This window comes from Chroicocephalus ridibundus, chromosome 11 (assembly GCF_963924245.1).
Source record: "Chroicocephalus ridibundus chromosome 11, bChrRid1.1, whole genome shotgun sequence".
Lineage (NCBI taxonomy): Eukaryota > Metazoa > Chordata > Aves > Charadriiformes > Laridae > Chroicocephalus > Chroicocephalus ridibundus.
In genome coordinates this window covers 21,538,098-21,564,751 of record NC_086294.1, presented here as the reverse complement: position 1 = coordinate 21,564,751, position 26,654 = coordinate 21,538,098, and the positions used below count along the sequence as shown (strand labels likewise).

General features: G+C 65.9%; 1 protein-coding gene across 2 annotated transcripts; it reads right to left on the bottom strand.

Annotated features, from left to right (window-relative positions):
* Positions 1-134: 134 nt before the first annotated feature.
* CPLX2 (complexin 2) lies at positions 135-16,631 on the bottom strand. Of its 2 annotated transcripts, XM_063349448.1 has the most exons (5): positions 16,477-16,631; positions 11,722-11,820; positions 2,452-2,559; positions 1,783-1,958; positions 135-1,619 (listed from the first exon to the last, which is right to left on the bottom strand). In XM_063349448.1, the coding sequence occupies exons 3-5, from the start codon at positions 2,480-2,482 to the stop codon at positions 1,422-1,424; spliced, it is 405 nt and encodes a 134-aa protein (XP_063205518.1). In that variant the 5' UTR covers positions 2,483-2,559; positions 11,722-11,820; positions 16,477-16,631; the 3' UTR covers positions 135-1,421. The 2 variants fall into 2 exon arrangements, with proteins under 2 accessions (XP_063205518.1, XP_063205519.1); XM_063349449.1 differs by lacking the exons at positions 11,722-11,820; positions 16,477-16,631 and adding an exon at positions 4,819-4,943.
* Between the last annotated feature and the right edge of the window lie 10,023 nt (positions 16,632-26,654).

Here is a 26,654-nt window from a genome sequence, read left to right as displayed (position 1 = left end):
CTTGGGTGCTTTTGGGTGCCGTCTGGGGTGAGCCCTGGTGTGATGAGCTGCCAGGTCTCAGCGCTGAGGGGGATGGAGGGGTGAGGGAGCTGGCGCGGGGCCCCAGGGAAGCAATGGTTGAGAAGAGGCTGGAGCAATGTACAAATCCCTTTATTTTATTAGTTTGTCAAAGACTAGTTCGAGCAGGATGGTCACAGCATGTCTGCGGGGCCCCGAGCTGCCCACCGCCTCCTGGGAAGGGCCCTGGTGAGCGGCTGGGGGTGGTGGCGGAGGAAGCACGGGGAGAGGGGAGCACGGTGCGGCAAGGGATGGGACAGGGCAATGGCATGCCCCCGCGTCCCCCCCTTGGGGTGCAAGCAGCATCTCCTGGGACATGCCCAGGGCGCTTGCCCAGGGATCCCTTCCCAGGCCCGGGGGGGCCAGTGTGTCCAGCTTCGGCGGGGGGCAACCAGGCGCTCCCAGCCTGGGACTGGCCCAGCAGCTCTCGGCCCCGCACTGGCTTTATTGCAGGGGACAGAGCGGGGGGACCCCGGCAGCGTGTCGGGGGGCTCTCGGCACAACGCCGTGGGCAGCCCCCGGGGGACAGCGGGGACTCGGGGCGGGCGGGAGCGTGAGCAGCGGACACGAGGACGCATGGAGCGACGGGACGCACCCTGGCACAGACACACTAATGCGAGAACGGGGGGCCAGCGGGGGCCGAGACACGGACGAGCGAGCGGTGGGGACGGGGCGGGGGGGACGAGGCAGGGGGTGTCCCTGCCCCGCACGCGCCTTTGTACACGGTCGGCGGAGCGCGGCGCCCGCTCCTCCCGGTGCTGAAGTATTGCAGTCTAACTGATATGGCTTTAACTATGGGGCCAGAGATGCGGGGAGGGGAGAAAGGGGTGGGGGGGGTCCCCTCCAACCCCCCGATGCTGGGGCACAGCGGGCAGCCCCGGGGGACCCCCGTGCCCGGGGAGCGGGGATGGGGGAGCTGCGGGCAGGGCGCCTGGCTTTGTGCTTCGGGCTTGGCCCGGGGTGGGATGGGGCAGGGGGATGGCAGTGCTGGGGACGGGGGCAGGCGAGCGGAGGCCTGCCAGGGTCCCCCGGGAGGGCAAGAAGGGCAGGGCAGGGGGCACGGGGAGCCACCCCGGGGGGGGCCGGTAGGGCTTGGGGTGCCCCCAGCCTGCCGCGAGGTTACATCAGTGCATTTGGTCCCGGTTTGCCCTGTCCGGCCAGGGCCGCTCCCCTTTGGCACGGCGTGGTGGGGGGGCCCTGCCTGGACGGGACGGGGCGGGTTTTTGGTCTGGTCGGGGGCGGAGGGCAGGAGGGGGTGGGGAGGGGGTGCGGGGACCCCCCCCGGGGCCAAGGGAACTGATGGAGGGGTCGGAAGGGAGAGGGCGCCCGTGCCCCAGCACCCCATGGCAGGGTTGGCGGTGCTGTTACTTCTTGAACATATCCTGCAGCGGGCCGGGCAGGTACTTGAGGACGGTGTCCAGGATGCTCTCCTCCTCCTCCTCCTCCTCGTCCCCGCAGCCCGCCGGGATCGCCTTCTTGGGGCGCGTCAGGCTGCCCTCACACGGCTGCTCCAGCGCGGCTTTCTCCTCCGCCTCCTTCTCCTCCTTCTTCTTCAGCCCGTACTGCGAGGACACAGGCCCTCAGCAGGGCAGGCAGCGGGTGCTGCGCCCCGTGCCCATCACCACCGCCTCGGGCCGCCCTCCTCCCCGGCCATGCCGGCTCCCTGTCCCAGCCCCACGCTGGGTGCTGCGGGCAGGGCTGGGCGCAGGGGAAGCGTGTGCCCACCTTGTCACGGATCTGCTGCCGGACTTTCTCCCGCTCGGCTTCCATGCGGGCGTGCTTGGCTTTCCGCTCCTCCTCCTGCTGGCGCAGGGCCTCCTGCCTCTCCTCCTCCTTCTTCTGCGCGTCGGGGTCCTTCTCCTCCTCGCCCCCCAGCATCTTCCCCATGTCCTTGGTGGCCCCTGTGCAGCACAAGACCATCGGCCGGTCCCCAAGGGCGCTGAAGCCCGGCGCTGGCTGCCGAAGCCCCAGCAGAGGCAGGGATGACCCGGAGCCCCTCGGGCAGGGACGACCCGGGATGTCCCCAGGGCCACCCTCATCAGGGCTGGCTGCAGACGGGCTCCGGAGGCTGCGGGGATGGGGAATGCCGCAGGCTGGCTGCGCTGTCCTAGTTCAGCGTCAGCCGGGGGAGACGCCAGCAGCTCCTTCGGCGCTGGCACCCAGGGGACCCGCCGGGGAATCCCACTTAGCGTCAGGAGAGCCGGGATTCCCCAGCCAGGCGCTGCTGGCGCTGGGAACGGGAGCCCCGGAGGGCTCCGGCAGGAGCTCCCCGCCACCGGTGGCTCTCCCCACAGCTCGGACCCCCCGCCATGTCTCTCCCACCGCGCTCCCTGTGGTGCCGGGCCGGCATCGCTCCCGGAGGGTGGACTATGATGAGGGACAGCACCCACTCACCGCCCAACGCTTGCTTCATGACGAAGTCCATGGTGCCGGTGTGTGCGTGTGGCTAGGCCAGTGCCCAGCGCTCATCCACTGCTGTCCGGGCTCGCCGACCAGGGCCACCTGCGTGGGCAGAGAGGGACACGGTCAGGGACACCGTGCGCAGGGTGCCCACCACCCAGGTGGGAGGGCCGGGACGTTCCCTCGGGCTGCAGGATGTACCCTCTGCGTCTCCAGCCCCAAATGCCTCCCAGGATGGGCAGAGGGAGCTTTTGGGATCTGCAGGCAGAGGGTGGGCAGATCTGCCTGCCGGCAGCACCTCCTCCCCTCGGCACCCTCCCCACATCCTCGCTGGCCGTGGGGACCTGCGGAGGGACTTCCCACCCCAGCGCTGCCCTCGGTGGGGCAGCAGGAGCCCGGGAGCCCCACAGCGCTGCCTGGGGGCTGGCGGGATGGGGACCCACCACGTGTCCCGGCTTCGTTAGGGGAGACACAGACCCTGCCTGGGGATGCCAGTGCGGCGCAGCTGGACACGGGGTGCTGTGTGTGTGCGTGTGTGTCTGTCGCAGTGCATGTGCTCTGCAGAGGGATGGAGAAGAGGCTGTTGGCAGGTTGTGACAGCGTTTGGGGGCTGTAGGGGTTGCAGGCAGCAGCCTGCGGCCGTGTGTGTGACCCCTGCGGGGTGCTGGGGATGGGTGACAGCATGCAGGGGCACTGCGTGTGTGGGACGGAGTGCGTGTGTGCACACCCTGCGTGTGGCCGGCTGCATTTGCGTGCGCCGTGTGCGTGTGCCAGCCATATGTGCGGGCTGTGTTTGGTCAAGAGGTGTGTTTGCGGGTGGCTGCAGGCTGTGTTTGCACGGGGGGCTGTGCGTGCGCGTGTGTGTGTAACTTTGTGGGGCTGCGAGCTGCGTGTGCCCGCACGGTGTGCGGGTTTGCAGCCTGTTTGCAAGCTTTGAGCGCGTGCGTGCCTGAGTTTTGGGGGTTGCAAGCTCTGCGGATGTGCGTGCAAGGGCTTGCACGGGTGCGTGTGTGCGCAGACGGCTTGGCGGGCTGTGTTTGTGTGCGCTGGGTGCGATTGTGCTGCGTGTATGTGTTTGCACACTTGGGGGGGGGGTGTGCAGGCTGTGTTAGTGTGTGTGGGGCTGTGTGTGCAGGTCCGTGGGTTTGCAGGCTGTATGGGGGGGGTTTCTGCACACAAATTTGCAGGCTGTGCCGCGTGTGTATGTGTGGGGGTGTTGCAGGCTGTTTGCATGCTCTGTGTGTGTGTGTGTGTGTGTGTGCCGGAGGGGGACTGCAGGGGGGTGTGTGTATGTGGGTGTGTGTCCCCGTGTCCCCGGTGTGCCCTGTGTGTGTGTGGTGGGGGGCTGCAGGCTGTGCTCACAGCCTGGGTGTGCGGTTTGTAGCGTGTGTGCACGTGTGTGCATGTGTGTGGATGTGTGTGGATGTGTGTGGGTGCCGCAGCCTTGCGGGTCCCCCCCACCCCGACTCCCTGGGACCTGGCCGGGCAGCGCGGGGGCTCCATGAACCGAGACCCCGGGAAGTTTGTTGCTCCCAGCCCCCGGGCACCCTGCGGCACCGTGGGGGGGGGCCTCCTCCAGGAGGTACGGCACAGAGTCCCGGGGCTGTAGGGGGGGGGACACCGGGAATGCGGGAACACCGGGGGACACCGGGGCCGCAGGGAAGAGTGCAGGGGACGCCAGGGGCCGTTGAGACACGGGGGGGCACCGGAACACGGGGCGCGCTTGGTGGGGGGCACAGCGACACTGGAGTACGCGGGGGACAGCGGGGGGTGCAGGGACACAAGCGACGCGGGGGGACACAGCAGCCGGGGGGGGAGGCACCGTCAAGCGCCGGGACACCGGGGCCGCAGGGGCTGCAGCGACGCAGGGGAGACGGGGGGGCGCCGGGAGGGCGGGGGACAGCGGGGACACGGGACGTAGGGGACACCCGGCATGCGGGGGACAGCGGGACCGCAGGGGGCTGCAGAACCCGGGGGGACGCAACGTGGGGGGGGCGGGGGGGGGGGAGAACGCGGGGGGGACGGAGAACGCGGGGGGGTGACACAGGGCGGGGGACACGCACCGGGGGCTCAGGGGACACGGGGGACGCTGAGGAAGGGGGGGGCGCAGGGAGACGGGGGGGGCGCTGGGACACGGGAAGGGCGGGAGCCGCGGTGGCGGGGGGGTGGGGGTCGCGCAGGGGACGCGGTGCCGCGGGGACCCGCCGCCATCCCCCCCCCCCGCCCCGGTATCTCGTGTCCCCCCCCCCCCCGCCTCCCCCCCGCGGTGTCTGCGGCGCGGGGCCCCGCCCGCCGCCCGGTGCCGCCCGGTGCCGCAGCGGCGGCGCTGTCCCTTCAGCACCGGCGCGGCGCGGCACTCACCGGCTCCGCCGCCGCTCTCCGCTGCCGCCGCTCCGCCCTCCCGCCCCGCCCCGCCCCGCCGCGGCCCGGCCCCCGCCCGCCCCCGCCGGCACGCGTGGGCCCGCCCGGGGCGACACCCCCCCGCCCCGACACCGCGCAGCCCGGCCCCGCACTGGGAGGGGGGGATGCGGGACCCCCACACCGGAGAAACGCCGCACGACCCCGGTGCCCGGGGAGCCCCGCACCGCTCCTCAGGATGCGGACGGGCCCCCCCCCCTACCCGAACCCCTCCGAGGGATGGGGATGGGGGGAGCGCGTCCTGCGCGGGGTTAATGATTCACCTCCGCGGCAATTAATGGGCGAAACGAGGCGTTAATCAGCCGGAGCCACCGGGGCGCTGCCCCCCCCCCCCCCCCGCCAATTCCGCACCCCCGCCCGTGCTCCCTCACCCGGCACCCCGATCCGCGGCACCCCGGCCCCCTCCGCAGCGGTGCGGGGCGGCTGCGGGAATTTAATTAAAGTCCCCGATAAATGACTTTGGCCCCAGCGCCAGCCGCCGCCGCCGCTCGGAGGCCCCAGCTTTGGATTTTTGGTGCTGTCCCCCGCCTCGGGGCGGGGGGGGTGTCCCACCGCGGGGGGGTGCTCTGGCAGGGAATGCTGCGAGGGGCATCGAGGCCACGACACACGCATTGCTCAGGACTTCAGCGGGGGGGGGGGGTGGGCAGGAAATGGGGGGCATCACCCTGTCCACCCCCCCCCCCCCCGCACCTGCTCGAAGGGAGACGGGCTCCTGCGGCCCCTCCTGCCCCGCCCGCCCCCCCCCGGCTGCAGGACGGGGCTCTCCCGGGTGTCCCATGCTCTCCCGGGTGTCCCATCCTCGTCCCGGTACACGGAGAGGCGCTGGGGACAGGCGCGTGCCCCACCGCCAGCCCTGCCACCCCGCAGAGGGGCAGCCGGCGCCTCCTAATTAATCCAGCCCTGGGTTATTAGAAACGAGACGAGCCCTTTGCAAATCAGATTAGTGGTGCTCTGAGCCAGGCTTTGGGGAGAGCTGGTGTTTAATGGTGAGGCTCTGGAGGAGCAGCCCTGCGGGGAATCTTGCGGCTACGGCACAGAAAAGCGCTGGAGAGGGTCCGGGTGCTGCAGGGGCTTTTCAGGGACCCCCCACCTCTGCACGTGGGAGGCTGAGGGGAGCTGGGACAGGCTGCTGCTGCCCCCACAAGCCCGGCGGTGCGGGATGCGGAGATGCTGCAGGTGCTGGTGGGCACTGCCGGGGCTGCCGTAGGGAGGACGGGGGAGATGCAGGATGTGGGGCAGCAGTGGGGAGCCATCCCGCAGCCCGGGGGGGCCGGAGGCCAGCACGCAATGCCAGCCCAGCACCTCCACAAGGACGCGGCACCAACAGACCCCTGTGTGTGCACCCACTGTCAGCTCCTGCCCTGACGCATGGCCACCACCATGGGTCAGCACGGGGACAACACATCAAGGACATGACCCTCTTGTTCAGCCCCTCTCACCACTCCCCAAAATCCCCCTCGGTTGCACCCTGTCTCCTCAGCCTCCTTCCACCGTGGCATAGACCAACAACTCCTTTTTCCACCTCCATGGAAAAAATGCCTCCTGCCCTTGCGCCCGGCCCCTCTCTGCCCGCTGGCAGCTGGTGGGACGGGCGCGTGGGCGGCAAGACAGGCCTGCGCTTGGCCCATCCGTCCGTCCGTCCGTCTGTCCTGCGGCAGCCCTGCTCCGGGCGCTGACGTCAGCGCTCCCGGCAGCCGGGCGGTGGGCGGGCGGCACCGCTCCTATTGTATTAAAAATAATACAGCGGAGCACAAATTCATTACAGATAAGTGTGACAGCCAGGAGGAATTAACGAGCCCGTCTCTCAGCGCCTGACAAACGCCTCCTTTTGTTCCTGGGATGGGTCCTTGAGTCTTTCAATCTTTGGAGATGCCTCAGCTCATTAAGTGCATCCTCCCCCAGTAGCTCCCAGTGTGCCCAGGGCCTGCTCCCAGTATGGGCTGTGGCCAAGCCAACAGGGCCGTCCCTTCTGTCAGCACCCAGCACTAAGCCGGGCTTGCCCTCCTTGGGGCTCGGTGGCCTGGAGTGCTGTCCCCAAGCGTGGGACCCCACGCGGGGCGCGGGGTGGCTGGGGGGAGGTGGGCGAAGCAGCCCCCCTCCCTGCTGCCGCGGGAAGCACGAGGCTCGTGTGAGCTGTGGCCAACCGCCCCGGCACTCCAGCTGCCGGTGCCGGCAGCACAACCGCAGCCGACGGGCTGGCGGGCACCCAGCTCTGCCCTGCCGGCCGGGCTCCCATGGGAAGGGCAGCCGCGGGCTCGTCACCAGCCCTGGGCATCGCCTCCGTCCTCCTGCCCCACACGCCCCTGCGGACACACTGCTCCCGGGATGGGGACGGTCCCAGGGGACCCCCGCAGTCCCAGAGCCGAGCTGGCTCTGGCAGGCGTTTGGAGGATGATTCCTGGTGCTGGGAGATTGCTTGTGCCTGGCATGGGCACTCCTCAGGCACAGCTGTCCCCTGGCATCGTCCTGGGCAGTGTCACCTGCCCGGTGGCTGCCTGGAGCTGCTGGGGGAGGCAGGAAGGGAAGGGACAGGGAGGGATGGGGAGGACTGGGGGGGGCAGCGCCGTGGCCAGATGGAGGAGGAAGCTCTCAGCGCTGCCAAGTCCTTGCAAGTTGCCTCCGTGCCGGCTCGCGGGGGAAGCGTGGCAGGGACGGAGCCAGAGCGGGTGCCAGGGCCCCGGCAGCGCCTCGCTCCGCTCCCCGCCAGCGCCTGGGGAAAGGGCACGGGGCTGGCAGCCACTGCCGCATGGCCCACAGCGTCCCCCGGGTGGCACCTGCCCGCCCCGCTGCCAGCATCGTCCCCAGGCCCCGCAGCCGCATGGGGACCCTGCAAGGTCACAAGCCTCTGCGGGCCCTTGCAAAGCTCCCGGGCAGAGGGAAAGCAGGTGCCTGAATCCCTGCACCCATCCCTGCAGCGCCGCCAGCCCAGCCTGCTGCCACCGCCACCCATTAGCACAGGACAGTTATTTCACTTATCCCCCCCCCCCATCTCTGCAGAAAATAATTATTGGTCCTCCTCATCGCACGAGGGATTAAAAGTGGTTAACTCCATTTCCAAAGGCTTTGTTATGTTGGTTTTCCCTCGGCTGCTGCGCAAGGCGATTTCCACAGTGCCACTTAGGCAGCTTTTATCAGGTTGTCTTCTGGAGGTAATTGGGTTTTTCAGGAGCCTGTTTAAAATTCGTAACCCAGCCTCTTAAACAAAACAAAAACAGCAGCGGGGAGAAGGGGAAGAGGCAGCACAAAACACGCAGCAGCTGCAGCCTCTGAAGAGCAGCCCCAGCCCCTTGGGGCTGGCACCCGGCGGGGACAGGGACGGGGATGGGGACAGGCACCAGCGGGCTGTAGCACCAGGCGGGAGCCGGACCCTCCAGCGTGGCGGCTGAGCACAGGCTGCGGGGACAGCCCCCGCCACCCCTGCTGTCCCTGCTGCCGGTGACACCGCGCGAGGCGAGGGGACCCCGGGGTCACCGTGTTACGCCGTGCGCAGGGCGAGTGTGCGGTGCCTGGGGGCCAGCCCCTGGCGACAGCGGGGCCACCGCTCTGTCCCTGCAGCAAGTCACCCCTGTCCCCCCCAGCACACGTGGGTGCCCCCCCAGCATCCCCCCATCCCAGGCACGGGGTGTGAACGCTGGTCTCACCGCGGGGCCGGCGTGGGAGCGCGCCACGAGCCCTGGGGCTGGCGCGGAGGGAGGTGGGCTTGTGCCACGGCTTGACCCCGGCTCTGCCGTCATGCTCTGCCCGACTGTGGGAGCAGCTCTGCGGCGGGGCACCAGGGGTGGCAGCCCCCCCTGAGCTCACCAGAGAGGGACAGAGAAAAATGGGCCAAATCCACCCCAGGAGCCACCCTCACAGGATAACTTCTGCTGGCCCAATGCCCTGAGGGTCTCCCCAGCTCCGGATGGGCGGGGGGAGGCTGCTGCCTGCTGCCCTCCCCGTGCCCTGCTCCCCATGGGCACAGCAAAGCACCCCTGCAGCCGGAGGGGCTCCGGGCTGATGCTGCGGCTTTTCCCCCTCTCCCGCATCGCTGTCACGGGCCCGTCTGCATTAATACCACAGCCCCCTCGGCATCAGTGTTGCAGACCCATCTGCATTGCCGCCACGGCCCCGTCGGCACCGCTCCTCCAAACCCATCTGCCTCCTCCTGCCGGGCTCCTGCCCGTGGGGCGGGGGGGGGTGCACTGGGCACCTCCAGCGCGTCCCTGCCCAGCTCGATGCCGTGGGGCACAGCGTGGGACGGGGAGTGGGTGGTGGGGGGAGCTGCCGAGGCAGATGGTCGGCGGGGCTGGATCCCGGCACCGCACACAATGAGGGACGCGTGCGTCCCCCGGGGGGGCCGTTTGCAGGAGCTGGTTGTGAACCGGTGCCCGCGGGGCCCTGGCACGCGTCTGCTCATCCCGGGCACGGCAGCCAGTGCGGCTGAAGGAGGGATGGGGCGAGGAGGGGACCGAGCCCACGGCTTCCAGCTGTTCCCAGCATGGCAGCGTCCCGGGAGGATGCCAGAGAGGGAGCGGTGCTCCCAGCGCTGCTCAGCCCCGCAGAACTCCCCAGAAAGACCACCTATGCCTACATCTGTACAAGAGTGGCAGTAGGGTTGAATCTCCCAGCGACAAGGGGACAGGGACCCAGCTCCAGGCTCCAGCTAAGGATCATCCGGCGCGGCCGGGATGTCAGCCACTGCGCAACTGAGCGCCTTGCCTTGTCCCCTGCGACGGGGACCTCTGCTCACCCGGCCCCAGTCTCAGGGCCACCCAGAGACGTCCATGTCCCGTGAGTGCCGGGGGACGCCGGGATGGACCCCACCGGTCGAGTGCTGCAGTGGCGACTCCGTGTCCCCGCGGCTCTCGGCGTGCGTCCGGTGCCTCTGTGCCACGCATTATTAAACAGAGGCGCTGCAGCCCCTCGCTGTTTATCCCGGCCTGGCTGTGCGGGCAGCGGGCTGCGGGAGCCGCTGTGGCTCGCTGCAATCTCAGCCGGAAGATTTCGGCTTGCTGCGGGTCTGGCCGATTCCCCAAACAGGTTTATGACCCCTGGGGTTACTCACCCGGCCGCTTCCCACCTCCCCACCCCACGCAGGACGGATCCCACCTGCCTGTAAAAATCCACTGTGCATTCAGCCCTGGTGCTGTCACCTACCCGGCTCTCTCCTGCCTACACAGCAGGTACTCACAGCATTTACATCCCAATCGCCGTCTATACAGGCACACTTGCGCGGAGTCCACCCCATCAATATTTATGGCAGGCACGCACACCCGCACAGCTCTGCAGGGGCCGGTGCGGAGCGGGGCTGGGCGCCGCGCACCAGGCACTACTCCGGGGGCAGACAAAAGCCCCCCCCGAGCCCCTGCGCTGCCTCCCCGTCCCTCCCCATCGCCCCAGACGTTGCCTTTAGGGAAGGAGCCAGCCTGTGCACATACTGATTTCCATCCCCGCCGCCCTGGCAGGGACAGGCAGGCCCCGTGCAGGCGCTGATGACGGAGGCGGTTGGGACTGTGCGGGGAGCAGATGCCCGACGGCCCCCTCCTGGCTCTGTGTCAGGATGAGATTTGGGCACCTGCTCCCTGCAGAAAGCCTCGGAGGGGTTATAACCCACCCGCACTTCACCGTCAGGGGAAAGGCGTGGAAGGACAAGGGCACGATTAGCTCACGACCGGGCACCCAGATCACAGCAGAGCAGTGGCAGCACCCCCTTGTCCCCCCTCCAGGAAAAGTGCCCTCAAAACTGAGCCCCCGGGTGCTGCTCCCCTGGGGTTCAGCCTTGTGCCGGTACAGGTCTTGGTTTTGCAAAGACCCTGCAAGCTCTGGGGGGCTCCCGAGAGGAGGGCAGGGAGCCTGGGGTGCTTTGCCCCCCTGCACCGCCGAGGCTGGGGAGCAGGAGGAAGAGGGGAGCGGGGATGCCGTCATGGCTGGTCCTGCTCTACCCAAACTCCCAGCCCGGCTCTGGGAGAGCATCTGCCTTGCCGGGGGAGCATCCTTCCCATCGCATCCTATAGGAGGGGAGTTTTGGGAGCCGAGATGCCCCGTGCCCTGGGCAACAGAGCTGCCTGAGGGCTACAACGCTGGGGACACCCTGTCCTCCGACGGCAGCAGATGGCTGCACGGTGGGGGGCTCCGTGGCAGCGTGGGGGGGTACATCTGGGTGTCTGGGCTCCTGCCAAGCTGCAGCTCGGTGGGAGCGGGATGAGCCTGTGCTGCCTCAGCTTGGGGTGCAGGGAGGGGTGAGACCCTCACACCGGGGGGCAGCTGGGATGGGTGGGGGGCTTGCTGCCCACCCCAGTTAAGCCCCCCCCCAGCCTGCCTGCGCTCGGGGTTTCCGCTGCGGCGTGACGCCGGACGGGCACGGCGCCGCTCCAAGAGCTGCTGGGGCTCTGGCCAGAAAATTCATTCTTGGCTGCTTTCAGTGGGGTTTGGCTCGTACCTTTCCCATCTGGGGGCTTTCAAAGGCAAAAAAAAAAAAAAAAAAAAAAGAAAAAAAAAGAAAGAAAGAAAAAAAAAAACCCCACGCTGGCCCTGTGCCAGCTCCACAGTCACCGTCACCTGCCATGGTCCCCAGGCAGGACCGTGCCCAGCATCCGCCCCAGAGTCCGAGCTGTTCCCCACTCCCGTGGCCTCAGCCTGGTCCTGAGCTGGTCCGGACGCCTCTTGTCCCGCACCGGGGTCTCATCAGGATGCCCATGATGGACCCCCCCCATCCTGGGGGACCCAACTGGCTCTGCTGAGGCAGCCCCAGGTGGTACCTCTGCCCCCCCCCATCCATCCCCCGGCTGCACTCTGCCCCCCGTACCGTGGGGAGGGAGGTGGCCCCCCAGGAGCCGTGGTGCGCGGAGCCGGGGCAGTGCTGCCTACCTTGGTGTGTGCAGCGCCGGGCGTCCGCAGGCTTCGGCACCTAACACAGGGGGACGAGGACCTCGCGGGGGCGGCTGGGCATCGCAGGGAGAGCGGGGCCTGTGGGAGACACCGACAGCGAGAGGATCAGCTCCGCGGTGGGGACCCGGGACCGGATGGCATGGACAAACTGGGATCGCTTGCTGGAGGATGGACGGAGCACACCACTGCCCTCTCCCCCTACCTGGGGGGCCCAGGGTGGGTCTGTGCACCCCCCCGCATCCCGACCTCCAAGGGTGGGAGCAACCTGCTACCAAGAGCCACCATCGCCCCGTAAGTGGGAGCCCAGCGGGGCGCGCAGAGGGCGTCAGGCTGCACGAGGTGGCAGCCCGTCGGGGTCTTTGGTCCTCTCCTGGATCAGGGACACCACCTCCGCTGCTGGCTGAGGGCTCCTGGCCGCCTCTGCAGAACCCAGCAGTTTGGATGCCTTCATTAAATATTTAGAGGGCTCTCAACTCTTTGAGGGTTTTAAAATTTCACATTAACTCTGCCTTCCTCAGCTTGCAAATGACGAATTTCTTCTTTGGAGAACATAACGACAAGTTAAAACAAGCTGCCAAACAAAGGCCCTTGCTCAGACTTTACAATTTGAGAAAGCCCGGCCCCGCTCCGGCTCCCCACTCCTGCGACCTCAGGAAGCTTCTGCCCAGGGATCTTGTCCCTTCCCTGAACGTCCTTGAAATCCCTCTGTGATGCTCGGGGAGCTGCTGGCCTGGGCAGGGGCTGCGCGGAGACCCAGGTACCAGGGTGCTGGGTGCCACGCTGGCAGTGTCTGGGGTGGTCCGTCCCCATGGTGTGGCTGGTGCCACGAGTGTGATTTGTGCTCTGCGACTCGAGGAACGGGTTCCTGGGGAAGTTACAAATTCATCTTGACTTCGAGCAAAGGCTTTTCCTCCACCCTGGGGAAGGAGGGAGGCTTTGGCAAATTGGAGACAAATATATGACCCAGGGGAGCTGGGGGAAACACAGGCAAACAGCGACGCTGGAGGAGCAGGGGCTGGCACGGACGGAACCTGCGTTTTTAAAAGCATTACAGGAGCTGGGATGCCTCGTCCCAGCCCTGGGGGCAGGAGACGCTGCCAGCCCCCGGGCGCAGCGCTGGGTTTGGGGAGGGTGCGGGCTCACCCCGGGGACCCCGAGCTCTGGGGTCTGCAGGGAAGGGGCAGAGGGTCCCCGGCGGGACCCCCGAGGAGACCCCAGAAAGGCACCTGCTTCGCTGGGAAACGCAGCGCTAAAAGCGCAGCCTGGAAAGGGCTCGGCAGCAGCGTGAAGGTGACCTTTGCTGGGGACAACCGCTGCCTCCTCCGGGATGTGGGAAGGCTCGGGAACGGGGTAAGACGGGCTGCAGAGTGCTGCGGGGACGCATGCCTGGGGGCGGCTGGTTTCCAGACAGCTCAGCGCCGAGGAGATGAGCAGGATTAGTCCCCTGCTTTGTCGGCCATGTCCTGGGGCGCAAATCAGCCGTTCTTTGCTGAAACCCCAGAGGATGGGAAGAGCGGGGACTCCCTGCTCAGGTACCCAAGAAGGTGCAGAGGGTCCTTGGGGGTGCTGCTCCCATCCCTGCAGGATATTTTTTTTCTGGGCCAGACCAAAGTGTGTTGTTTTTTTTTTTCCTTTTTTTTCCTGCTTTTGCAACCAGCATCACGAAGATGCATCTCACCTGGACAGCTGTGCTGGCTCAGCCTCTCTGCCTGTCTGTCCAGGCAACCAGACACCAACCGCAGCCAAAAGCAGAGGATAGGGAAGAGCAGAGCAGGGTGACAGTGCCAGGACACCCCCAGCTCCGGGGACTGCGGTGCCCCCAGGCGCTGGCAGGGCTGCTTTCGTCCAGCTGGGGCTCCGGACACAAGACACAGTATCCACAGAAAACTTAATGCTCGAGAAGAGACCGTTAGTGAGTCCACAGCTCTTCTGCTTTGGCACCTCTGGCTCTTGGCACCCTGCTTTTATAGCTGGGCTCATCCAAACGTCTGCAGAGGAGGGTGGGCTGGGGAAGGGAAGCAGCGGGGTGCGCGGGCTGGGAAACTCTGGGCCACATCTCAAAGTGTTTCTCCTGTCTCAGGGAGATGCTCTTGTGATCTGCCTCGGGGCTGGCATCAGTTCGTGGCCGGGCACCGGGACGAGAAGGGAGGCTCAGAGCCACAATGCTTGGGGAAAATATCATCAAACCGGACTCAGTGCTGGCAGTCTGCCGTCCTGGCTCTCGCACAGGGATGCAAAGGGCTCGGGGTGCCACGCTGCACTGGCCAGCCCCCGCAGGCACTTCCCAGCTGGGGTCCTGGACCCCAGCCAACCTGCCTTGCCTTCAAATAGCAGACCCTCAGCCTCAAAAATCTCAGCGCCTCTTGCGGACTTCATCTTGCCATGGGCCAGCGCAGTTCTGGGTCACACCATCACGGGGCTCTGGGATTTGTCTGAGATGAGCGATATTTCTGAACCTCTGGTGAGTGTTACAGCAGGAGCTGCGACACCAGCTAGGGGGGGACGGACCTGCCGGCCTGGCTGCTTACAGGAGGAGCAGGCACCTGCGGTGCAGAATGGCACGGGAAAGGTGACAGTGGCTCCTGGTGAGGCACCGGGCGACCTAGAGAGACACTGGAGACTGGAGGCACGTCCCGGAGAGCCCACGGCTGGACAAGGCAGATGGTCCAGGTCTCCACGGCCAGGAAGGCTCCGCGTAGCCGGGAGAGGCGGAGGGGAAAGCTCCTGGGACGAGCGAGCAGAGAGCACTCACGCGAGAGCAGCCCGCAGGAGCGCGGCTTGTTTACCCTGGCTGAGCAGGCCTGATTGCTCTCTATAAATACACCCGGCGAGTAAACACCGGGGAGGGAGAAGGATCGTTTAAACTCGAGGATGATGCTGGCGTAAGAACAAACGGGGAGCTCTGGCCAGGAACATGCGGAGGCTGTGGGTGAGAGCAGAGATCCTCCAGCTGCCGGGAAGGTCCTCTCTGGGCAGGGGGTCTGGTCCGGCTCTGGCTGTTCGGGCAGCGCATGACGGGCTTGGGCTCGGTGGGAAGGGCGTCAGCCTGGGCTGCAGTGACCGTGCCCACCTGCCAGACCAGACCTCTCGAGCTCATGGGGGCACATTGGTGCCCAGTGGTGGGAACGGAGACGTGCCATGCTGCCAGTGGTCACTGTCTCTTCCCCAGAGGGTTTCTCTGCAGTACCGGACATGTGCTGGGACCTCTCAGCTCTGGCGCTTAAACCGTGCCGGGCAACTCAATGCGGCCCCCCTCGGCTCCCGACACACAGCACCGGGCCTGGGAGGGCTGTGCCTGGCAGCAGCGTCTGCAGAAACCCGGGGAAGAGCGAAGGTGCGAATCACAATCATCCTCCAGCGCTGGGAGGTGTTAATAGATCTGTCTGGTTGGGGTCATTTCAATACTAATGTTATCACGCAAGGCAATCGAAGAAACAAACACTCGGCCCATAGCCAAGGGAGACTTTGAGACATTTTTCTGTGCTGGTTTGTCTCAGCTGAGCTGTCACCAGTTTCCCCAGGATGGTGGGGGTCGGAGACACCTGGAGCAGTGCCGTGGGCCAGGGGCTGAGATCCCGGTTTTTCCCGGCCACGCTGGAGTCTGTCCTGCCAACCCTTGGGGTCCTGCGGCCTTGGGGGGGGAGAAGGGAAGGTTTGGCAGGGAGGACACCTCTCTGCACTCTGAGCCCGGCCCATCCTTCCTCATCCTCTATTTGCCAAACCCAGCACCTCGGCTTGACTCAAATCACTCCGGCTCCTTCACCAACCTCAGCCAGCAGCTACCACTACCCGCAGAGCTCGGCTGGTGGCATGGAGAAGCCCTGAGCCATCAGCCCCATCCTGAGTGAAGGTGCCAGCCCGGCTTCACTGCTCTGACTCACCGCACTGCCTGCCTCGGGCAGCGGCTGCCCGGTCACGCTCGTGCCACGCGGGTGGCAGTGCCACCGTGTGCTGCCAGGCCTGGATCGCAGCAGCCACCTGCCCCGTGTGCTGCAGCCATGGCGCTGGGGGCATGGCAAGGAGAGGGGCTGCAGTGTGGGGCATGGGAGGGACCTCGTAAGGGTGGTACAGCAGGGAGAGGGTTTGGAGCCCGGGGAACTGTGCAGCAGGGATGCTCCACGAGTGGTTGGACTTAGCGGTGGAGAGCAGGATGGAGGAGGCAGCCGGTGATGGGCAGGCGTGGGAAGAGCCCGGTGGGTACCAGGAGCTCCCCACAGCAGAAGGCTGCGTGGAGCCCCCCCCGGGTGGAGGCAGGGGGTGGTGGGGGGAGCAGGTCGTCTCCTCTCCCTGCTCACGGCCCCACGCTGCAGATCGCCCCCCGCAGGGGATGGCCAGGCACGGAGGGGCTGGAAGGGGGAATACAAAGCATAGTCCGGGGGTGACATCCCTCCTCCCGCCATCCCCTCCGCATCGGCGTCCCCCCGCCATCCCAGCCCTGCGGGGGGAGAGAGGGGGGTGGGGGGACCAGTCCGGGGCCGCACCGCTCAGCCCTGCATCTTGCCACCCGCATCCCGCACCTTGCATCCTGCATCCCGCCCCGCATCCTTCCCCGCATCCCGCATCCCGCATGCCGCATCCCGGCGGCCGCCGCCCCGTTACATAAGCCGGCGGCCCCGGGAGGCTCGGCGGGTCGGTCCCCGTGCCCGTACCCGGCCCCCCCCCGGGCTCTGCGGCACGGCGGGCCCGCCCCGGCCCCGGCCCCGGCCCCGGCCCCGGCCCCGGCCCCGCACCCACCTGGCTGGGCTCGGCGCGGCTCCGGTCCGCCCCGTCCGCCCCCGGCGCAGGGAAGGAGCCGCCGCCGGAAGGGAGGCGGGAGCCGTAACGGTACGGGCAGGAGGTGGGGGGGGGGGACACCCGGTGCTGGCTCCCCCTCCGCCGCACGGCCTCCCGGGCGGGGCCGGCTCCGCGCACCGCCCCCGGCCCGCCCCGCGCCCCCGGCGGCAGCCCCCCGGCCTCGGCCTGCCGTCCCCGCAGCCGGTAATTCCCCTCCGGTACCCGGCGATTGCCCCCCGCGGGTCCCCTCTGTTCACGGTAATTACCCCCCCCCCCCCCCCCCCCGCGGTACCTAGCCGCCCCCCTCGGTACTCCGCAGTTGCCCCCCTGCTATCCAGCCATCCCTCCGGTACCCAGCTATGCCCCCCTGCACCCAGCAATTGCCCCCCAGTACCCGGGCATCCCTCCCAGCACCCGGTCGTGCCCCTGGGTGCACCTCCAGTGCCCGTAAGAGCCACCCCCCAGCACCGGGCCATGCCTCCCAGTACCCCCCATTTCTTGGTCCCCCCCCCCTTTCCCCGGTACCCAGCAATTCCCCTCAGTACCTGTCCACCCCCTGCGTGCCATTCCCCCCCATCTGGCAATTCCCTCCAATATTCTTCCTCCCCCCCGCCTCCCAGGGCCCGGCACTTCTCTCCCCCAGAGTCAGTGATTCCCCTCCCACGGCACTGCCAGCCCCCCGCCGGAGGAGGGGTCTCTAGACAGGACATCTCTGGGTGTCTCGGGGTGCCAGCCACGGTCCTCAAATCAGAGGCCCCTGTTGCACCTGCCAAAGCCCTTGCCCGGGGTCTCTTGTGGGGTGTCCCCAGGATGGGACATGGAGGGCTGGGCATGGCCCAGAGGCTCCTGAGAGCCCCACTGGCCTGGGGGGCTGGGGCTCGTCCTCCCCCTGCCCAGCCCCTCTCCGCAGGCTGCTGCTGCCCTCGCTGCCCTGGCAGAGCACTCCTTTCCCTGGGTTTTGCTTTGGGTTTGTGGGTGCATGGAATGGCTCCTGCCGAGCTTTCTGGGGTCAGCTCCTCGCTTTGCAACTCGTCTTTGCGATAGGTTTGGCCATTGGGATCCGATCTCCGGAAAAATGGGGTCCTGCCTCTCTGTCCTGAAAGGGGGGTGCAGGACGGCCGTGCCTCAGTGCCTGAGGAGGGCACAGCAGCGTGGCCCCGGGGGAGTTTGCTGCTCATGTTTCCCACCCTGGGGACGCCCTTCTCCACCAGGCATCATGGCAGGTGGGATGCGGGCCAGCCGGGAGCCACCTCCGGGGGTCAGCCCACCCTGCTCGCTGCCGTGCCGCTCGTCACATCGCACAGCAGCTCACTGCACCGCTCCTCCTTGCAGAGCTGCTGCGGGATGGAGAGGCTGATGAATAAATCAATCCCCCTCGGTGCTGAGGCAGCAAAACTTGGATGCAAAAGGAGGAGCAGCGCCGGGGCCGGCGGCCTGACGGCCGGGGTGGCACCACTTGTGAATTCCCCCCATGCAGCCGCCGCAGACAGAGCCGCCTGCAGCCAAGTGGGCAGCTCTGATTGCCTTCTCGCCATGTTTTATTTATCAAAGCGCTCGATATGCAGGCTCGCTCCCGCTGTCCCACATTTTTCCTGGATTCTCCTGCCTGGAAATGGAAGCAGCAGTTTGGAGAGGGGCCACGGGGTGCTGCCGGCTCCTCCCGGGCCCGGGGGGCACCGTCCCCTTCGCTTCCCCACGGTGGGCTCCCACGAGCGGTTGGCGTCGCCCTGCCGTGCGGCTGTCACTCCTGCGCTGTGCCGAGGAGATGAGGTCCCTCGCTGTGAGCAGGACGGCACTGTGCGACTGACCTTTCCCGAGCTCAGGAAGCACTTTTAAGGAGCAGCCAGGCTCTCGCTGCTCCTCCTGTGCTTTGCCAGGAGCAGCGGTGTCCCGGGCTGATGCCAGCCACGGGAGGAGGCTGCTGTGATGCCTCCATGCCGGCAGAGGCTGGTTCTGACCCAGACCTGGCCAAACCGTGCCCGCTGTCACTGTCCCTGTCCTGGCTCCTGCTCGTTTTCCTCCATTGCCTCCAGCTGCCTGCGCCGGAGGAGAGCGAGCTGCAGGGTGCATTTCTACTGCCTCGCTGCTAATAAATAAGCCCCACTAATGAGTTGAGCTCTGGCGGACGGGCAGGTAGTGGCAATAATCCCCCGATTAAGTGGACGAGGCAGACAGTTAAGTGCAGAAAAACCACAAATAAATAATAAGGAGAATAATTTAGGAGCAGGGAGGAGCTGGTGGCCGGGTCCCTCAGCCTTTCCCCGGGCGGCAGGCAGGGCCAGGAGCACTCTGGGAAGTGTAGTTCTGCCTTCCCTGCCGACAGCGGCTCCTGGAGGGACAGAAATGTCCGATTTTCACCCTGTTCCGCCTGTCACACCAAGGCTGTGTGTCCCGTGGGGCACCAGGGCAGCCGGTCCTGGGGATGGGAAGCGGGCCAGGAGCGTGGCTCCGATGGGAGCCTGCGTGCGTGGGGCATGCCTGGCTGAGAAGGGACCGCACGGGGCAGGGGCTGAGAGCGTGAGGGTGGCTTCACACCGAGGAAGCCCTGCCTGCCGCCACATCCCTTGGCAGAGGGTCCCCGGGGCTGTCTCTCTGTCACCAGCTTGGGAACCGAGGGGATGGAGAGGCTCTGGCCATGGAACCGCTGCTTTGCCTGCTCACCCCTGCCATGCGCCAGTGAGCATCCCTGCTCTCCTGCCTCCTACGGATGGAAATACCGGCTCAGAGAGCCCAGCAGAGGATGCACCCTCGCAGGAGCTGTGCCGGATGATGGTGTGGCACAGGCTCCCTCCCGGAGCCCCGGATAGAGACACAGACCACAGCGAGAGCAAGAGCAAATGTCTCCCTGGCACTATCGATCACAGCCGTGGGCTGTGCGTGCCTCACTGCTGAACTCGCAGGGGCGATCAATAGCCGTTTTTCTCCCCAGCCTTCGCCCTGCTAATGGGAGCCACCGGTCCTGTCATTTCCCCGGAGCAGCCGTGAGGAGCCAGCCATGGGCAGGCTGGAGCGCATCCTCCTTCTCCTTCGCGTTTGCAGGGTTATGATCTCCAAGAGCCGTGGTGTGTGCCGCAGCCTGGAGCTTTGCAGCTGGGCACCGGGGCCCGACGGCTCTGCCGAGGCCGCAGGGACGGCCGGCACCGGTCCCTGGCTGGGGTAACCGCGATTACTCACAAGCAAACACTTTGGAGCAAAGATCCCCGGGCTCGTGGTGTGCAGAAAATTTGCTCCCTGCGGTGACAGGTTTCACCCTTCATGGCAGCTGGCGCTGGCTGCGCAGGTGCATGCGATGCAGGAGGAGATACTCAGCTCCACGGCTCTGCCTGTGCCACCGCGGGTGTCCGGCAGGATGTACCCGCTGTGCACGGGTGGGAGAGGGAAGCCCACGGAGCTGGTGCTGGGCTGCGGTGCCAGGGGACATGGTCCCATCCTGCCTGGTGGCAGCGCTGCTGACAGTGCCACCACGGGGATTTTTCCTGTGCTGGCAGCAGAGGAGGGGGGACTTAAGTCAGGCGTAATAATCCCCACGTAAAGTGTAAGAAAAGAAGCTATTTAAGCGTTACCTCCTCCGCCTGGAGAGCCTGCAGCCGGGCCCTTATCAGGAGAGGGAAGGCAGATAAATCAGCCGTGCCCATTAGGCAGATGAGCCTTTAACACTCACGTGGCACCAAATCTTGCAGGAAAAGGTGCCGGTTCCCAGTCAGAAGGTGACGGAGGGGACACCGGTGGGGGGGGGAGCAGCCAGGATGGAACCTGCCCACGGTCCTGCCAGCGGCAAAACGCAGCTGGCGTCACCTCAGCTGCCAGGACCCCTGCCAGGAATTTCCCAGGGACAGCAGCAGTTCCCGGGGATTTTCATCCCTGCTCCTGCATGGGTAGCACCTGGGAGCTGAACTCCTCCAGGGGAGGATGGGGGAAAAAAAGAGCAAAGGGAAATCAAAGAAATCAGGGCTTTGATGCCTTTCCCTTTGAACCCATGGGCTTGCAGAGCCGAGCGCGGCGAGGGGCGAGGAGCTCCGGTGTGACGGCAGGGTGCTGCTGGGGGGCAGGGCACGGAGCAGGGTCCCTCCATCCCATCTGCCCTTGGGAAAGCCAAGCCAGGCCCTCACGTGCCCGCTGTCCCGTTTTGGTGGCAGACGGCAGAAGATCGATGTGTTTTTGAAGGCAAACGGGAGCTTTTGCCCTGAAACGGCGCGGGTGCCTGCTCCGAATGCTAAGCGGCTCCTTGGAAGGCAGTTTCAAAGCACGAAGGGCAGCGGGATGCGGGAGCAGAGCGCTCAGCCCCCTCCCGTGGCCCCCCGGGGACCGCACCGTCCTTCCCCAAAAGTAACAACAGAGAATTAAAAATGCAGGAAAAGAAATCCCCAGGAGCCTGGCTCGTGGTCCTGGGGGTCCGGGCGGTGGCATCCCCCCTCGGCAGGTCATTGCCCATGTCACGGTGGCCGCGGTGGCATCCGCTGCTGGAGGGGAAGCGCTGCCAGATGATCATTTTTTCTGGGGGGGAGGGATGCAGCAGTGGCTTTATTTCGCAAGCAGCTTGGGCCAGCAAGCAGAGGAGCGCAGGGGACCTGTCGCGGGGGTGTCACAAGCTGTGGCCCCACTCCCCCCACCCCCAGCCTTGCTGCTGGCTGAGCCCGCACAACGTAGAGCATCCTCGGGGCCGACGCTGCGGGAGTTTGGGGGCGGCTGGTGCAGAGCAGCCGTACGGCTGCTCTGCACCAGCCGCCCCCAAACTCCCGCAGCGTCGGCCCCCCAGCCCGAGTCCCTTCATGGGGGTGGCACAGCAGCATCTCACGCGCCCCCAAACTGCTACCCCACGCCCGGGGGATCTGGCGGGGCAAGGGGGTTGGGACCTGCGGAGAGTCAGCTCCGAAAGCGCTCTCTCCGTAGATCCTCCGGCCTGCCTCTGGCCAGCTAACGAACCCGGGGCGGGGGGGGGGGTGGGTGGGTGATTTTCACCTCCTTTCATCTGGAAAACCAGCGGTAAAAATCGTATAACAACGGGGAGCACCCGACGGTGGAAGCGGCTCCGACCGGGGATGGGAGCATCATCATGGTGAGGCGGATGCCGATACGGGCTCCCCAGGAGCTGCTGTAATCTCATTCCAGGAGCAAATCACATTCCTTGCGGCCAAGGACATGTTAGGTCTTAATAAAAGTGGTAATTCCCAGCAGATAGAGTTGGGAACGGGGAGTGGTTGTCGCTTCCCCTCCCAAGTCCATGCCGGTGCCTGAGGGGAGCGTGGCGGTGTCGGAGGAGGCAGAGGCCTGCGCCGAAGGATGTGGCTCCAGCTGGAAAGCAGAAGGACGGGGAGCTGCTGCAAACCCCAAGCTCCTCGCGTCCTCTAGGATCCGGCTTCGGCTCCTCGCCTGCCCGTTCCCTGCCCTGACGCTCACCCGAGCCGCCCAGCCCTGAAAGCCAAAACTGTTTGTTTGCAGTTTCCTAGGAGAGAAATCACGTTAAAAAAAATTAATTACGCACCTGAAAACAAAATCTGGCGGCTCAAGTGCACATCAGGGATAAATGGTGTGCTCCAAATTAGACAATTTACAGCTTGGGTAAGTAATGAAGGAACCCAGCCAGGCGTGAAAGCGGAGGGGGAGAGTGACTTTGGAGGGGTGCAGGGCTTTTCCCCCCAGTTTCCCCAGTGCCTCCATCCCTCTGACCCCCTCTTCATTGCCGCTTGCTGAGAAACCCCGATTTGCTCAGCACAGCTGGCTGGGGTGGCTCCCTGTGGCCCCAACCTGGGGAGTTCAGCAGGGATTTTGGGTGAGTTTGAGCCCTTTTGGAGCTCGGAGATCAGAATGGCCCTGTAGAACGGGGCGGATGGAGCAGAAAGATGTGCCGTGCGCCCCAGGGCGAGGGGGGCCGCATGGGTCCTGCCGTCCCCGTGGCATCCCAGCGAGCAGGGGCGTCTGGCATGGGGGGGCCCCACTGTGCCCCGGCCCCCCCGGCATCCCCCAGCCCACGCTGGCCTCTGCAGTCCTCCACCGTGCGGTGCGTGGGAGGGCTGGCAGCGCGCTGCTGAGGAACGGGCAGCTCTCCAGGCTTGCCGGCGAGAAGAAAATAATTTCTTTGCCTTATTTTTCCCTTTACGGTGTCCCAGCCCGGTCTGCGAGCGCAGGGATTTAAAGGGGCTGTGCCCTGGTGCCATTGCCCTGGCTTAGCAGCAGTGGGGACGGTTGACGTGACCAGATCCTTGCGGCGGACCTGAGCTCTCCTTCGTGCGTGGGCTGGCGGCTGTGGGTGCTTTCTGGTTTGCCTGTGGAGAGGGACCGGCTACGGGGACTGTCGCTGCCCCAGGCACCCCCTGGGCAGAGCTGGAGCGTGGGCAGCGCCCGCCAGAGGTGAGGAGGTGCCCTGTCCCCTTCGCGCTGCCCACGGGGGACCTGCCACTGCGGGACCCGCCACTCGCAGGGAGCTGGGAGCACAGCGTCGCCCCAGGGGGCCGTAGGGACCGACCTCCTCTACCTCTGCCCCTCCCCGGCCCCCTGTCTGCTGCCCGCCAGCTCCGGCAAGGATCCCCCCGAGCTCCCCAGGCTGCCGACACACGATGGAGCGCGGGGCTGGGACCAGCCTCCCTTCTCCCCTCTCTGCTCGACTCCCACCTCTGCTCAGAGCCGCCTCGGAAACCAGCCAGCTAATGATGCGAGATGCGGAGCAGATGGGGGACCTGACGCTATACTCCCCAGCAGCGGATTAAGCATGCAAATGGATGTATAGCGACGCGGTGCCTCTTGGCCTGTATCCTTTCCACCCCCACCACGCGTATGGCATTTCAATTCGCAGCCCCCAGGCCCCCCGCTCGCAGCCCCCCCGGCCTGGCCCAGAGCCACGCGTGGAGGGCAAAGATGGATGGACGGACAGATGCAGGGCTGGGGACGGTCCGTGCAGCCCTGCTGGCGTGCGGGATGGACCCTGGCTTGCAAAAGCTCCTCGACTCGTAAATCCCCCCCCCGTGTCCCTGTAAGACAGCAGCAGCCGCATGGATGAGCTGCGTTCGCTGCTTCGTTTCCTCTGCCCCCTTCCTGAACTCCTTCTGCAGCGTCGGCGGGTGCTGCCGCCCCGTGTCCCCTTCGCAGGGAAGCTGAGAGGTGGGACCAGGCTTGGGAGGGGGACCCAGGTCCACAGCCGCCTGGCTGTGCTGGCCTCGGGGACACGGCGGGGCGCTGCAGTGGGGATGCCCCAGGCTGCTGGCAGAGCCGCTCGTGCTCTTGGGAACACCGTGGGGCAGTGGTTTAGCTCCTGCAAGATGGGTGACCACTTCTCGGCCTCAGAAAGGCTGGAAAACGTGAGCTGCCTGAGTCCTACGCCGCCTCCAACACCTGCAGGGAGGGCCAGGGCTTCGTGCTGCCTGACCCCACTGCAGTGCCCTGGGGGGACCGGGGCAGCCCTTGGGGGGCGACCAGTTCAGCTGGGAGCAGGAGCGGAAAGGACACCCTGCTTCACCCCAGCCCTGCAGCTGTAAAACCAGCCCCCCCACGCCCAGAAAAAAAAAAGACGCAAAGTCTCCCCTTCCCGGCGCAGGAGTGAAACCGCCTCCACCTGCAGCATCGCTCCTTCAGACCATCTCTGCCACCGCAGCGCAGCGCGGCGCAACGCCGTTATCTCTAATGCCTGGGAGCGGGGAACAGATTAATATTCATCACAAGGGAGCGGAGCATATGGAATATGAATAATGCTAATTGTGTCTGTATAGATTTAGCGTAAGAAGCTTCCATGCATTAAGGAGGGAGGGAATTAGTCCTTCTCCGAACCGTTTCAGACTGGCTTGTGGCGAAGGAGCGCCTGCCTGCGGGTTTTGAGCCAGGGGCGAGGATAAAACTTGTGTCCCGTGCCTGAGTGCAGCAGAGGCTCAGGGATGCGGGGCGGCCGCGCGGGTGGGCGCACGTACCCCCTGCCTCTCAAAAAACTGAGTGATGGAGCAAACTTGGTTGGCTGCAGACACCGAGGAGGAAAAGGGGCTGCCTGCAGATACGTGAGCGTTGCTGCTGTGGGCTGCCATGGCCAGAGACCCCCCCCACGCTGCCTGCACCGGAGCCTGCCCTGCCTGGGATGCTTTTCCAGCATTGCCCCACCGGGCTCCTGGTTCCTGGGGCCACGATGCGGTAGTGCAGGGCTGGCGGGTGCATCGTGCTCCCACCCTGGGTGCATCTACCTGCCCCCGGGTGCAGGCAGCTGCCGTGTGTGGCAGGGAGGGAGCTGGCAGGAGGCAGTGCCCTGTGCGCAGGGGACTGGAGTGGTTAATGAAGTGCTGGGGGCGAGAAAACTTCATGCCTTAAACATTCATCCCATTCACTTTCTGGGGACGAGGGTTGGTGCCCCTTTTTAATCGAATCAGCTCACGGCTCCAGTAAGGTGAGGAGGAGAAGGCTCATTTGCTCGGCTGGGCGGCAGAGGCAGGCGGGGAGGGCAGGCTGGGCGCTGCAGGGCCGGGGTTTCGGCAGAGCCCCCCTGGGCCCAGCCGAGCCCGTCCCCTCCTCGTGTGGCACGGTCTGATATGGGGCAGCGTCACCTTGGTCACGAGGGACCCAGTAGGTGCAGCGGGACCAGGGCCCCCTCCCCGCAGGGCACGGCGCTGAGCCTCCCCCTGTGCCCCAGCGCTGCAGCGGCGGGTCCGGGCTGGACCCCCCTCTCCCGCTGTGCTCCCCAGAGACGCTCCCGTGGCCACGGGGAGCTCGGGAAGGGCTGTGGGCATCTCTCTCCTGGGGGCTAGAGCTGGCCAGGGAGGTTTTGAAGCCCCGGGAGAAGATGGAAAACACCCCGGGGTCTGGCTGCTCCCTGAGACGCCTTCTGGCATCCCTGCAGCTGCAGGGTGAGCAACGCTCCGTGCCTTTCCCTGGGCTCTCCGGGGCCGGCAGCCGCATTCGTCTCAGGCTTGACCACCGGCCTCTTTCTCCCCTCCCCTCCCATCACCGAGAACGTGGGATTCCTCTTTCCGCACTTCGATCTCTCCAATTTTTAGCTCATTCTCGCTGCCTTATAGGCACTAATCCCTCTGCAGGCACCGGGGAGAATCCACCTACACTCCATGCAGCAATCACTTAAGTCTTATTGTGTAAACAAAATCTCAAACACGAAATCCCTAATCCTTCATGGCTGAAGCCTCCGATACCCGTTCCCCTGTGTCCTGCCCGACAGAGGCTGGGAGAGGGGTAAGGTCACTGCCACGTTTGCTCCCGTCCTCAACCTCAGCCCGGATTAAACGTCCGTGCACGCTCCTAACCTTGGGTTTTTCCTTTCTTCCCGGCGGCCTGTGCCGGCAAGCCGCCCCCGGCCCCCTCCCCGCTCCTGTGCGTTTGTTCAGCTTAGGGGATCAAACTGGGTGACATTTGGAGTTGGGATATTTAAAATGCAAATCTCCCCTCAATAGACAAATGGAATTTGCTCCCTCTTATGAAGGGAACCTCTGGGGAGAGCCCAGCGCCGCGGCCGGCCAGCTCTGAATGCGAAATCCAGCTGGAGGGGGGAGGAATCACTGCCTCCCCCCCCCATCCCAGCACTTCTGGGCAAACACTGGTGCGGTAACCATCCTCATCACCATGAAGGCATCCGAATTCCCCCTAAACACAGCGGAGAGGTAAGAGCTGCGGGGCCGGCAGGGAAACCTGCGGTATTTCTGGGTTACAGCCAGGGAGGGAGAAATCTTGGTGGCCGCTGGTGTAATCCCAGAATTGATGTTTTCTTCCTCTGCGCCCGGGGTGCTGCTGATGTATCATTGTCTCTCCCTCCCAGCTCGGAAATTAAAGCTTTCACCACTTTTCTCGCTGCAGAGGAACAAATGCGTGTCTGAGGGAGAGATTTACACTTTGCTTTCCCTTTTGGAAATGGAGCGTGATTTTCCAGCGACTGCAGATGCTGGGCCTGTCCTGACGCATTGAGATGGGTTGTCAGGGACGGGGGTTGGGTGGGGGGGGGAAGGAGCTGCCACCTGCCTCCCCCCCAGCCTGCCCGCAGCAAACCGGGTGGCTTTACACCCCGAAGGGTTTGGCCGAGAGAAGCCTGCGGTCCTGTGCTCCCCCTTCTCCACTCCTGGAGGTACCTGCCCTGTGTCCCCCCCTTCGCCCCCCCCTTGCCCGGGGGTGCAGGCTCCGGGCTGGGCTGATTCACCTCCTGGCATGGCAACGCTTGCAACCCG

Bases quoted from the DNA above. Each gene is read 5' to 3' on its own strand.
- CPLX2 (XM_063349448.1), bottom strand. From the start codon at position 2,482: ATGGACTTCGTCATGAAGCAAGCGTTGGGCG. The intron at 1,959-2,451 runs GTGAGTGGGTGC...TGTGCTGCACAG, and splicing joins CATGAAGCAAGCGTTGGGCG to GGGCCACCAAGGACATGGGG. The intron at 1,620-1,782 runs GTGGGCACACGC...GTGTCCTCGCAG, and splicing joins GGCAGCAGATCCGTGACAAG to TACGGGCTGAAGAAGAAGGA.